A 10,138-nucleotide genomic window follows, 5' to 3' on the forward strand; every position below is an offset into this window, starting at 1 on the left:
ATACTCCATTGTGTAAATGTACCACAGCTTTCTTATCCATTCGTCTGCTGATGGACATCTAGGTTGCTTCCATGTACTTGCTATTATAAATGGTGCTGTGATGAACATTGTGGTACACGTGTCTCTTTCAATTCTCATTTCCTTGGTATGTGTGCCCAGCAGTCAGATTGTTGGGTCGTATGGAAGTTCTGTTTCCAGTTTTTTAATGAATCTACATACTGTTCTCCATAGTGGCTGTACTAGTTTGCCTCCCCAGCAACAGTGTAACAAGGTTCCCTTTTCTCCACACCCTCTCCAGCATTTATTGCTTGTAGACTTTTGGATAGCAGCCATTCTGACTGGCATGAGATGGTACCTCATTTGATTTTGATTTGCATTTCTCTGATAATGAGTGATGTTGAACATCTATTCATGTGTTTGTTAGCCACCTGTATGTCTTCTTTGGAGAAATGTCTGTTTGGTTCTTTGGCCCATTTTTTGATTGGGTTATTTATTTTTCTGGAATTGAGCTACAAGTGTTGCTTGTATATTTTTGAGATTAATTATTTGTCAGTTGCTTCATTTGCTATTATTTTTGTACTCCAGGATGTGATGACATGCTGAGAACCGTAGGGATTTAGAAGCAAGAGAATTAAGAGGGAGGAGTAATAAAAAATAAATTCACCTAACTTATAATGCAGTGTCTTAGGTACAGAGAATTAGCAGGGGGGAAAATCCATTCTGTCCAGAAAAGTGTCCTTATGGGAAATCATGTAGTTAGAGGTTGAAGTAACCAGAGGAAACACGCCTAATAAGCTGACACAGGAGGCTCCAAATATCTCCTCTGCTGCAGTCGCTCAGCCTCTGCCACTTTGATTGGGGAGGACCCGGTTCTTGCTTTTGAAGTTCTGCATCTGTCTGGGAACCAATGCTTGATTTTTATCACTTCCTGTTTTCTTATTTGGGGACAAAATTTCTGTCTGCATCAGTAATCATTTAGGGAGGAATTTTGACTTCTATAGGAAAAGCCTTCTCTCTCAATTTGGAGGCAGGTGAGTCTGAGAACACCACAGACCCTGCAGGAGAGTGTCAGTGATGATGGAAGCCCGGAATGTGGACCTGAGGTCACCTGAGGACCAATTTTGCATAGTCCAGAGGCCAGAGGTCATTGTGGTTGTTTTCCTGTTTTCCTAATATTAATGTACTTATTTATGGTCTAAAACAAAGTGAACGTTGCACTTGAAAATGCAAGCGTCAATCTTGACAATTAAATGGTAACAGTAGAAGCTCAGAAGGAATGATGTTAGTGGTTTAGTTGCTAAGTTGCTCCAATTCTTGTGTCCCCATGGACTGTAACCCACCCGGCTCCTCCGTCCATGGCATTTCCCAGGCAAGAATTCTGGAGTGAGTTGCCATTTCCTTCTCCAGGGGATCTTTTAGACCCAGGAATTGAACCTCTGTGTCCCGCATTGACAAGCAGATTCTTTACTTTCTGAGCCACCAAGAAAATCCCTTTAAAAGGAATAGGAGGCATAAAATGCATCCAATAAAAGTAGAAAATAAGTATAAGGATCTTATTTATGAACAAGAGGAAACAAATAGGGGGAAGTCCTCAAGAAAAAGAAATCTTCTGCTTTATATGCTTCATATAAAACATATCCAACTTCTGTTGTATTTTGTCTATCTCTGATATTGAGTTGGTAGCTTATATTCCAATTTTTTTCTTTTCCTTTTGGGATATTCAAACTGTAAGATGTTCCATGTCATACATCTTTCATTATTTTAATGTTCTTGGACCAAAGATATTTTTCTTGATTATGTTTCCAGACATCAAGGAGATGTCACTGGAGTTGGAATGTTGATGCAGCAAGGAAACCTTGTTTATTGCATTTTCTCAGGGGTTACTGAGTATATTGGATATTTTTTCCCTAATGTCTATATATCCATTTCATTTCTTTCTGTTTCCTTCACTCGTACATTTTATTTTTCACTAAATACCAAGCAGAAATTGACTATACAAAAAATGAACCCCACATTTATTGTTCCATGAGAAGTTTATAAACTGGAATTTCACAGTAAAAATTATGTATTCTTTTGGAGAATAATTATTTGACCTGACCAGCTGAGCTGTAACCACTCACAGCCTAAAGAGGGTGAATCTGGGCGACCAATGTATGATGGTGACACAACATAGAACATGGTGTGTGTGTGTGTGTGTGCTTTTGTCTTGAAAGGGAGAACAGTTCTCAACAGCAGAGGCACCTGGACCCATATGCTAAATGACATAGACACAGATCAGAGCAACAGATTGAACCAAGAAGTGAATTGGATATAATTCATAGGATGGTTTTATAGCTAAATTGATAATGTGTAAGGAACCACATGGAAAGAGGGATTCTCTATGGATGGAAAGTTCAGCTGTAGCAGGAAGGCCACCTTGTTCCTCAGCATCCCTGACACCATCTCTAATCACTCCCCCTCCTGCTTATCCCTCTGCCCCACTGGCTTTCGTGTTTGCTATTGAACATGTGGAACAAGTATCTTTCTTCCTCAGGTCTTTAGCAGTGGCAAGTCGCTCTTTCAGGCACATAACTCTGACATCACACTAGCTCCTTCTCTCTCTTTCTTTAAGAATTTGTTCAAACATCACCTAGTTTGCTGGACTTTGCTGAACACTCAGGGCAAAATAACACCTCCTACCACTTTCTTTTATACCTAGCTTTGTTTCATCATAGCATCTATCACATTCTGACATATTCTATCATATTTTATTAGCATAACCTCATTCACCATCCTTGCATTGCTAGAGGTTTGCTTTTCAGCATTTTATACTTCTTGTCTCCATGTTCTTGGAACATGGTTAGCACTAAATATGTTTTTCTCAAAAGATAGATGGAATATCACATTAATTCTCTAGAATATATGACCTCTTAGCAAATGTGATGAGAATGGGACAAAAATTCCTAGTCATAAATGAAATGAACTATAGCTTCAAGGGGCTTCTGCAGTGACTCAGTGGTTTAGAATCTGCCTGCAATGCAGTACCTGTTCATGAGATGCAGGATCAATCCCTGTGTTGGAAATAACTGCTGGAGGAGGGCATGGCAACCCACACCAGAATTCTTTCTTGGGAAATCCCATAGACAGTGGAGGTTGGTGTGCTATGGTCCTTGAGGTCGCACAGAGTTGGGCACAACTGAAGTGGCTCAACATACACACATGGTTGCCATTGCCATCTCCAAAAGAGAACTTATCTGCAAATAAAATATTAACATCAACTTCTTGAGGGCTAAATAGAAATTGCAGTATTTCAGTTATGTGAATTAGTATGAGTGAAAATTGTCATTATTTTCCTTTTTCCTGGTAGTCACCTCCGCCCCATGGAACCAAGTAACAATACACAAATGTCACGATTTCTTCTTCTGGGACTTTCAAAGGAAGCAGAAATACAGTCCTTCATATTTGGGCTTTTTCTCTCCATGTACCTGATCACTGTGTTTGGAAACCTGCTCATTATCTTGGCTGTCAGTTTGGACTCCCACCTCCACACCCCTATGTACTTCTTCCTCTCTAACCTGTCCTTTGTAGACATCTGCTTCACCTCCACCACCATCCCAAAGATGCTGTGGAACATCCAGACACAGAGCCAAGTTATCACCTATGAAGGCTGTATCACCCAGATGTATTTTTACATTCTCTTTGCAGAATTAGATGACATTCTCCTGACAGTGATGGCCTATGATCGGTATGTGGCCATCTGCCACCCCCTGAACTACATGGTCATCATGAGCCCCTGGGTCTGTGTATTGCTGGTTCTGATATCCTGGATGCTGATCGCCTTGTATTCCTTGCTACACAGCTTAATGGTGCTGCAATTGTCCTTCTATCCCATTGTACAAATCCCCCACTTTTTCTGTGAACTCAGTCAGGTAGTACAACTTGCCAGTTCCGACAACTTTCTTAATAACATAGTGATGTATTTTTCAGCTGTCCTGTTGGGTGGTGGTCCTTTTGCTAGTATCCTTTACTCTTACTCTAAAATAGTTTCCTGCATATGTAAAATCACATCAGCTCAAGGAAAATACAAAGCATTTTCCACCTGCGTGTCCCACCTCTTGGTTGTCTCCCTGTTTTATTTTACAGCCTTAGGAGTTTATCTTAGTTCTGCTGCTACCCACACCTCACATTCAAGTACAATCGCCTCAGTGATGTATACTGTTGTCACACCCCTGCTGAACCCCTTCATCTACAGTCTGAGAAATCAAGATATAAAAAGGGCTCTGAAGAGATTCTACTTTATGCCAAGTTTAAAAGACCAAATACCCTAGTCCCCTGGATTGCATAACTCAAAGCCTCAGAACCAGAAATTGTGATTTTTTGATCATTGTGGAATAATATTTTCTCCTATTTGTTGCCTGGGATTTCCATTTTTATTCTCATCTTTGGATTCAGCATCTTTATGCAATTTTAGGAACTCTCCGTATTAAGTTTTTTCCTTAGTCTTATGCATAGGCAGTTTTTATATTTTCCTACTTCAAAAGTTTCCTACCTTTTGGTCAAAACGTTTGGAGAATCTATTATTTGATGGGACATCATATGTTTATTAACAATAATTGCTTCTTAAATGATACATGTCGTCCCAAGCAAATTTTCTCCTATTTCCCTGAAGTAATAGTTTTGAATTGCATTAATCATCTAAAAATATGCTTAACAACCAAGAGAATTTAATATTATTTTTATTACAATTTGTTGTATCAGTGATATAGAAAAATAACTGTCAGGTTACAGGAGGATTTCTAACTATGAAAAGTTAGAACCCTTAACTCTCTTTTTCAAGTGTCAACTTGCGTGTGTCTCTCTCTATATATAGATACATGTACATATACACATGGTCTTTTTGCCCAAAAGATCTTTTAGGTGACACATTGTGTGTGTGTGTGTGTGTGTGTGTGTGTGTGTGTGTGTTTGTATGTGTGTAGAGTATTACATAGGGTACAGTAGTACTCTATATTTATTTCAAGCCCAGGATGTCTGAAAGAAAGCATAAAAGCAGTGGTGATATTGCTGATACAGCTAAAAAGCACCAAGTAATAATGATGGAAACAAAAATAACTGAGACAGTGGAGCGAGGTGAAAAGAAGGAATTAGAGGCTCAGCAAAACTAATAAGAGAGACAAGAGGAAGAAGATGTAACTGAAGAACAGGAGAGATCCAGAACACAGGAAAGAGCCAGGGAATTTCTTGATTTGAGAGGGCACTTGATGAGAAGAGTCAACTCATTGGAAAAGATCCTGATGCTGGGAAAGATTGAGGGCAGGAGAAGGGGCGACAGAGGATGAGATGGTTGGATGGCATCACTGACTCAATAGACATGAGTCTGAGCAAACTAGGAGATGGTGATGGGTGGGAAAGCCTGGTGTGGTGCAATCCATGGGGTCTCACAGAATTGGACATGCTTGAGCAACTGAAAAACAACAAATGAGTTTTTGAGGCATAGGACCTGATTGCAGAATGGTACACAAAGGTTTCAGTAGCTGTTCAGAATGCAATCCAGTACTGCCATGTCATCTCTGATAGGAGAAAAAGCTACATCAAGATATCAGTAGATTGTTTTTTCAAGTGCTTAGTAACTCATTCATGTCCAACTCTTTGTGACCACATGGACCCTAGCCACCAGGCTCCTCTGTCCATGGAAATCTCCAGGCGAGAACACTGGAATGGGTCACCAGGCCCTCCTCCAGGGGATCTTCCCAACCCAGGGATCAAACCCAGGTCTCCTGCATTGTAGGTGGATTTTTTTTTAACCATCTGAGCCACCAGGGAAGGCAGAGAATACTGGAATAGGTAGCCTATCCTGTCTCCTTGGGAACTTCCTGACCCAGGAACTGAACCAGGGTCTCTTGCATTTTAGGTGGATTATTTACCAACTAAGGTACCAGAGTATCCCAAGAGCTACTGAAAAGTTTTTTCAAGAGGGTAGATCAAATGAATCCAGCAAGGAACCAGAACCTGTGCCATCAACATCAGGCATGAGTGAAATTAAAGCTTCCATCTCCTACTGTTAATGATCCTTCATCTCTGCCCTCTCTCTCCTCCATTCAATAATTTTGTCTGTTCACTCAATGCCAACCCCTATATGCCAGCTGCTGTACTCTACCACTGTACTTGTCAAGGCACTATACAGTAAAATTAAAAAGGTTTTCTTTATGTTTTTTACTTATTTTTTATGTGTTATTTGTGTGAAAAGTAGTGTAAACCTATTACAGTGATGGCTATGGTTTAGTCGCTCAGTCATGTTCAACTCTTGTAACCCAGTGGACTGTAGCCTACCAGGTTCTTCTCTCCATGGGATTTCCTAGGCAAGAATACTGGAGTGGGTTTCCATTTCTCCAGAGAAACTGATGATAGTACTATGTAACTGATAGTGCTAGTTGGATACCTAGGCCAACTTTGTTGGACTTGTGAACAAATTGGACTGAAGAATACACTCTTGGAAAGGAACTCATTTATATCTAGGAGATGTGCTGTATTATATTCCTGTTTCCCCTTGAAAATTTATAGTAATTCCCACTCACACATCCTTCCATAGCTCTAAATTAAATATCTCACTTTTTTCTAAAGTTATCCATAAAAATAAAAGAATCAATGAATGTACATTTGAATATCATCCATTATAAATCCTCATTATAATCAGAGATCTCTTCCATTATTATGATCAAAGGGCAACTGACAAGAGAGGTTGAATTCTTGCCCAGTCTGTAATTCAGGCTTACCTATTTTTCTCCACAAGTACTTATTTTATTACAATTTTCCCTGGTGTCCTGGAAAGTAATCTCAATAGGATCACATTTTAATATAGTCTTTTGAAATTACTTGAAAAATAGAATGAGCATGAATGCTGTCTCAAATATTGATGTAAATGCCCAAAATAAGAAGTAGCAGCTTTTTACAACTGCCTTCACATTTGCTTATTTTGATTGTTGTATCGATAAGCTCTCAGTGGCTTTCTGTACTTTGTAAAAGCTTTCAAGTCTAATTAAGTCACATTTGTTTATTTTTGCTTTCATTTCCTTTGTTTTTGGAGACTGATCCAAAAAATATCGCTATTATTTAGCTCAAAGACTGTTCTACCTAATTATCGTCTATGATTTTTATAGTTTCCAGTCTTACATTTAAGTCTTTAATCCATTTTTGTTTATTTTTGCATATGGTGTGAGAAATATTTTAATCTAATTCTTTTTACATAGCTGTCCAGTTTTACTAGCACCACTTGTTGAAAGACTCTTTTTTGTTTTTTATTGTTATTCTTACCTTCTTTGTCACGGGTTAATTGGCCATAAGTGTGTGGTTTATTTCTTGGCTCTCTATTCTGCTCCATTGATTGTTTGTGTCTGTACCATGCCATTTTGATGACTGTAGCTTTGCAGTATAGTCTGAAGTTTAGGAGAATGATAAGCCCAGCTTTGTTGTCATGGAGTGGAGGGGATTGTTTGGTTGGTTGGTTGGTTGATTTTGTTTTGCAATTGCTTTGGCTATTCAGGTTCTTTTGTGGTTCCATATGAATTTTAGGCATGTATGTGTGTTAGTCCCTCAGTTGTGTCCATCTCTTTGCAACCCCATGTACTGTAGCCTGCCAGGGCTCCTCTATCCATGGGATTCCCTAGACATGAATACTGGAGTGGGTAGCCATTCCCTTCTTCAGAGGATCTTCCTGACCCAGGGGTTGATGAACCTGTAATACCAGCCTGCAATCACCATTACAGGCTGAATCTTTACCATCTGAGCCACCAGGGAAGCCCTCAATTTTAGGAATATTAATTCTATTACTGTGGGAAATGTTGTAAGTATTTTGAAGTATTAGGAGTGAATATTGGAAGTAGAGAGAGTAGACATCCTTGTTTTGTTCCTAAATTTATAGGAAGTGCTTACAACTTGTCACTGTAGAATATGACTTTGGTTGTGTTTACGTCATAAATGCCATTATTTTGTTGAGATATGTTCCCTCTATACCCACTTTGATGAGGATTGTTATATCATGAATGGATGTTGAACTTTATCACATGTTTTTATTTCTGCAACTACTTTTTACAAATTTTTACTGTGCTATAATTGATTTGCATTTCTGGGTTAGTTTCAGGGGTACAGAGAAGTGAATCTGTAATACATGTAGGTATATCCTCTCTTTTTAGTTTCTTTTCCCATGTAAGCCATTACAGAATACTGAATAGAGTTCCCTGTGCTATACAGTAGGTCCTTGTTAGTTATCTATTTTAAACTCAGTTGTGTGTATATGTCATGTGTAGATTATTTTTGATGTGTTTGTGGGCAAGGTGGGCTTCACATCCTCTTACTCTGCCATCTTAGTCTTCTCCTTCAAGATTTCAACATTTTTTGTATAACTGTGTAGCATTACATTTTATAGACATATATGCCTTCTTCTTTATCCATTCATTCATTGATGGGCACTTAAGTTGTTTCCATATTTGGCTATTGAAAATAATTTTGTGGGTGGTCCTAAGATGGTGGAGAAATAGGACAGGGAGACCACTTTTTCCCCCACAAATTCATCAAAAGAACATTTAAACGCTGAGTAAATTCCACAAAACAACTTCTGAATGCCGGCAGAGGACATTAGGCACCCAGAAAAGCAGCCCATTGTCTTTGAAAGGAGGTAGGAAAAAATATGAAAGACAAAAAGTGAGACAAAAGAGGTAGGGAAGGAGCTCCATCCAGGGAAGAGAGTCTTAAAAAGAGAGAAATTTCCAAAGACCAGGAAACATTCTCACTGCTGAGTCTGTGGCGAGCCTTGGAAGCACAGAGGGGAACATAACAAGGAGGAAAAATAAATAAATAATTAAAACCCACAGATTACGAGCCCAACGGTAACTCCCCCGGTGGAGAAGCAGCACAAATGCCTGCCATCACTAGCAAGTGGGGGCTGGGCAGGGAGGCGGGGTCTGCATTGCTTAGAGTAAGGATGGAGCCTGAATGCCCTGAGGGCAATCTGAGCAAACTAACTTGGGCTAGCAAACCAGACTGTGGGATAGCTACCAAGCGAAAAGCCAGCCCTAACCTAAGACACCACCAGGCCCACGCACAGAACAACGGACTGAACAGAGATAGCCGGCTGCAGACCATCCTCCTCTGGTGACAGGCAGCCAGAGCCAGAAGGGCGCAATCACAGCCCCAGAGAGACATTATCTACCAATCTGCAAGCAGGCTTCTTTGCTAATCAAGACTTCTTGGGTTCTGGGCAGTCAACATCCCCCTGAGAAGGTGCTCAGTAGTACACCCAGAAAACCGAGTGACAGGAATGGGGGAGATGATAAGTAGCAGCAACCATGCTCACCAAACACCTTATCACCTGAGCTGCTTGGACCTGGGAAAGGCACAAAACACAGGCCCAACCGAATCTGCGCCTCTGAGGACTACCAGAGTGCCTGAACCTGAGCGGCTTAGAAGCAACCTAGAGCCTGAGCAGTGTGGGCAGGGAGGTCACATGCATCGTGTTCAGGGGCAGGCCCAGTGTGACTGAGGCACTGTGAACACATGCCAGTGTTATTTGTTTGCAGCATGCCTCCCTCCCCACAGCACGACTGAACAAGTGAGCCTAAAAAATGTCCACCACCACCTGCCTTGTGTTAGAGAGGAAATCAGATACTGAAGAGACAAGCAAACAGAAGAAGCTAAAACAGGGAACCACCTTGGAAGTGACAGGTGCAATAGATTAAAACCCTATAGTTAGTACTGACTACATAGGAAGGGGCCTATAGATCTTGAGAAGTATAAGCTGGACCAAGGAACTATCCGAAAATGAACCGACCCTACACTGCCCACAATACCACCAGAGAAAGTCCTAGATATATTTTTACTATTTTTATGATCATTCTTTTTAAATATTTTTTAAATTTTAAGTACTCTATTACTCCATTAATTTTCATTTTTATACCATACTATTACTTTGCAAAAAAAAGACCCTATTTTTTTAAAGCAAACTTCATATTGAAAATCCAACCTCTACTCTATTTTTAATCTTTGCTTTTTGGTATTTGTTATCAATTTTGTACCTTTAAGAGCCCAATCTTCAGTACCCATTTTTACTTGGGAGCAAGATTACTTGCTTGACTGCTCTCTCCCCCTTTGGACTCTCATTTTCTCC

At 40.0% G+C, this 10,138-nt stretch overlaps 1 protein-coding gene across 1 annotated transcript; it reads left to right on the plus strand.

Moving 5' to 3' along the window:
* The first annotated feature begins 3,359 nt into the window (after window positions 1–3,359).
* LOC138086496 (olfactory receptor 7A5-like) lies at window positions 3,360–4,307 on the plus strand. Its single transcript, XM_068981311.1, has one exon. It carries the CDS (start codon window positions 3,360–3,362, stop codon window positions 4,305–4,307), a length of 948 nt encoding a protein of 315 aa, XP_068837412.1.
* Window positions 4,308–10,138: the final 5,831 nt, after the last annotated feature.

The sequence above is a fragment of the Capricornis sumatraensis genome, chromosome 9 (genome assembly GCF_032405125.1).
Source record: "Capricornis sumatraensis isolate serow.1 chromosome 9, serow.2, whole genome shotgun sequence".
NCBI classification, from domain to species: Eukaryota; Metazoa; Chordata; class Mammalia; order Artiodactyla; family Bovidae; genus Capricornis; species Capricornis sumatraensis.